This window comes from Apaloderma vittatum, unplaced genomic scaffold (assembly GCF_000703405.1).
Source record: "Apaloderma vittatum isolate BGI_N311 unplaced genomic scaffold, ASM70340v1 scaffold19508, whole genome shotgun sequence".
NCBI lineage: Eukaryota > Metazoa > Chordata > Aves > Trogoniformes > Trogonidae > Apaloderma > Apaloderma vittatum.
The window spans coordinates 68,940-73,083 of record NW_009730457.1 but is presented as its reverse complement, the minus strand read 5'-3'; the positions used below and the strand labels follow the sequence as shown (position 1 = coordinate 73,083).

General features: G+C 36.8%; 1 protein-coding gene across 1 annotated transcript in view; it reads right to left on the bottom strand.

Moving 5' to 3' along the window:
* FOXP2 (forkhead box P2) overlaps positions 1–4,144 on the bottom strand; it is a 64,822-nt gene that overhangs the window by 28,342 nt on the left and 32,336 nt on the right. Inside the window, 2 exon segments of the mRNA XM_009874825.1 lie at positions 2,671–2,834; positions 3,665–3,734. Coding sequence (XP_009873127.1) covers positions 2,671–2,834; positions 3,665–3,734 — 234 coding nt within the window.

Genomic DNA, 4,144 nt, shown 5'->3' with positions numbered 1-4,144 from the left:
GCTCCATTGCTCCTGGCTGTGTGCCAGCTTCAAGATGGCAGGAAAAGTAATTGTGCAGCATATTCCCTGTGTTGTGGCTAGTACGCTTTTCTGGGAATCAGGAAATGAAGGTTTAATCTACCTGAAGATTAATACAGGTGAGTGCAGTAATTATGCCCCTACAAGAACACTTCTCTAGGGGAGCAACATCCACACTTCCTGGGAGAACCTCCTCAGGGAGCTACAAGTAAGTGTATGCTTTTGGTAGTAATTTTCTTTTTCTCAGGCATTAACTATTTTTCATTTAAAAAACAAACCCTTGGGATTATGTCATCTGTGTAGGTAACATAAAATTTGAAACTTCTCTTTAGTGTTTGCCATATTCCTTACTTATATTACTTTTGTTACGCTTTCTGTATGTTACTTTCTCATTTTCTTAAGCAATACTCTTTAACAAAAATGGGAGGCCCTGGTCAGTGTGGTCATGGAGGCAAGGAAGAGGCGCTCTCTCTTCTTTCTTGGTCTTCTGCCTCCTGTACAAGCCTCTGCTTCCCTGACTTTTCCTTGTGGATTGCATTCATTCCCTTTTTCACCTTCTCGGCTCTCCCAGCAGGGAAAAGGCAAAAATTTCACAAGGGAGCAGGCATCTAGCCATAACTTGTATCTTTTGACTGACAGTCCACAGTCTCACAGAAGCTCAGTAACCTTTGCACTAAATTTGGTGCAAGGGATGAATGAGCATAACCTCTTTCTTTAGTGGTATCTCAGTGCATTTACATTCTGTTGCTTTCACATATCTAGAACTGAGCAACACGTAGTTCTAAGTTTCAAAAGAGTCAACACAGCAAGTCCCGAAACCGCCCGTTTCGACAAACGGCATGTCACTGAAATAAGAGAGCAAGGCTCAGTCCTGAGCTAGTGTGTAACTTGAGTTATTTGCCTTTTAGACAGGCAAGAATTGCCACAATATGCAGTGTTTTAGCTATAAACAGAGCTATAAATACAGTCATATCTGCATAATCATATGCACAGGTATCTCAGTTTATCCAGCGGAAGGAATGGCAGGCAGTACGTAGGATATGTAAACAGATCTGCCAAACACTTACAAAACAACTTTAATAGCAAGTGTCATTCTTTTCTGTATTTTTAACACACACGATCTAACTCTTGTTTGCTCTTTAAAGTTTTATTGTCTTGGCATTTTATACAGGAAGAGAGCATTAGCATACTCAGGAGAACTGCTAAAAGTAAAAGGCCTCAAGCTACCCACTGCATGGTTGATAGCATAAAGCATGGGATATAAAAACTTTTGTCTGATTGCTCACTTTACTTGTTTTAGAGTAGTGTTACTCTCAAGAGCATATATTCATGTTCTTTCTACTTCAAGTTTTATTACTTCTTTTGTATTATTTAATACATCTAAAGACACTTCCAAAAGACAAATTTTTCCATTTTGAAAAAGTAATGGTTTGGAACCTGATAAAATACATGAATGTTCACAGCGTATTATTTTCAAAGGCAAGTAGAATAAATGTGCAATAAAACAATTAAATGCATGACAATAAACATTTCTATGTGATGGCGGATATATTAACATGCCAAACAAAAGAAGAAAAACTCGGGAAAATATTTCTCCTAAAAAAGGTCAGATCAAAATGGATTCTCCACACATCAGAACATAAGTAAAAAGGGAGTTTGGTCTCAATTACTGTTACTGCTAAATATTCCACTCTGGAAATTAAAACGAATACTAAAAATTTGAATGAGAAAATGGAATGTAAGAAGGGAAAACAGATCAGCTTTTTTAAACACAGAAAGTAAGAGATTATAATTGTACATACACATGAAAAATTATCCTACAGTAAATCTAAGTCTACTTAGATATCACACTGCTAATTATTATATAAATAACCTGGGAAACAATACCTCCAAGATACATGTTTTACTGTTTAGTAAACAAGAAACTGCCACGTTTGACACCACTGATTAAGGCCAGGCATTTCTAAAGCTTCAGACACATTTCTGAAATCCACAATACATCAATTTTTAATACTTCCACTCTCTCAGCTCCATTAAAAAGATGGTAGGGGAAAGATTTTAGAGTAATTAATGATATAGTTAGCTGCTAAATATTAATAGGAATCGTAGTCTTGCATAAAATATAACATATAAACCTTGCCAATACAGACGCACCAGTAATTAAACTTGAATATGTAATTACACTGATTTATACGACAGGCAAAAAGTTACACTTTACTGGCTTCTATGTAAACTGTGGGCAACAGTTAAACTTTGCATTTTACGGTTTATATAAATGGGCAATATCTCCACCACAGTTCATAAACGGTTTAGAGACTCATAGTTAAAATTACAACTAATTCCAACATGAACATTCTGACTACACCTTACAAACCAGGTTGTGAAAATGACCACAGAGATCAGCCTCCTGTTACACTCAACGCTTGCAAGCAAGCTGAAGAGGTTTAAAAAAAAACAAAACAAAACAAACTTACACCAACCTCACTACACGGTAAATGAAGACTCATCAATTTAAACATTTTAATAGAAATGTTTAGAACCAAACATAGAGTTCCAGGTGTTTCACTTACCACATTTCAAAGCACTTTTGAGTAATATGGTGTCTTAGACTGAGGTATTTTTTTTTCTGGAAAGGATGCTAACTGCACTTACATGTGAGGCTGAGGAGAGCAGCCCGGACTGCTATTTCCATTACTGTCAATGTGATCCAGCGAACCATTGAGATCTTCATGGACTGCCTGCAGTAAGCCACTGGATGCGTTATTTATCAATCCTGGGTTACTAAGCAATGGTAAACTACTCTCTGCCAGTGCAGCCTAGCAAAATGAAGAGTAAAAACAGAATAGTTAGTCCGTACACACACAAATAATTTCTGAATGTTTATATGTGTATGAATGTACACACACGAAGGGCTCATTTTGGGTAGCTGTAGGGGTGGTCAGAAGGATTTTTATGCATTTTCCAATTATTCTTACATTTTGAATACTGTAGCATCTTTTTTCCTGGTTTACTATTCCTCTAACATAGGTTTCAATGTTTTCCATTATTAACTACATTCTGATATTGAAAGCACTTTCGAGTTTTACATCATTTTTTGACTTTGAATTACACTTGACCCCAGTGTCCTTCCACACAATGTATGGCTCCTTTATAATGCAGGCAGCTGCTATACTTTAAAAAATGACCAGAACTTAACTCAAAATAAAAAAGTCCTGACATTTGCCTCTTCTGCATAAAAATTATATATTATAATTAAACTTTAAAGTTTTTGCCACGAGCACCATGTTCCCCAACACTATGATGTGAAATCATTTATGACAGCTTGGATAAATATTAATGCATATCCACATGCATTTGCAAAAGCTTCTATCAATCTAACATTTGCAGCAAAACCGAGTGTTCCAGATTTTGCCACAGGGTGTCCTTCTTGCTTCTTCACATCAAAAGTAGCATGAATAAGAACTAGTACTTCTTGTAGTGCTAGGTAATACAACTTACTTGGATGATAAACTCAACTATTTAGAGTGACCATCAAGTTCACATAAACATAGGCAAATCTATACCAGAGTATGACAGGAAATTAAATATATCACACATAAAAACATAACCAGTGTGTGCAAATAAAGAAAAATGTAGTATTTTTTACCTGCAAGCTTGCATTAAGAGCAGCTCCATAGCCTAAGCTGGTGGGTATGTTTTTCACTAGCGTTGGGCTTCTGAAAATAAATGATTTTTCAAAGTTTAAAACACAGGCAGACATCCTAGCTGGCTCACTGGGTTAATGGATTGGTTTTTCAGCTCAGATGACTGGAGTTTTAAAAGGATAAATGAAATGAAGTTGGGGGTGAAGGGCTCAACCCGCGGAACACAGTGATTTACTCGCATCAGAAAAGCAAAAGTCTTGTTGTAATTAGGCCCACGTGGAAATATGCTCTGAGGGCAAGGCCATGGTGACTCGTAAAGGTTCTGATCTCTCTGAAGGAACTTGACAGAGACAGCTTTAAACTGTACAACACCTGCCTCAGCTATGCTTGCTGTGTCATTTGGTTTTGGTTTTCTGAACTCGCCCTGGTACACATTTGAATACATTACATAAAACTACGCTAAGGGGCCAAATAAAAAGATC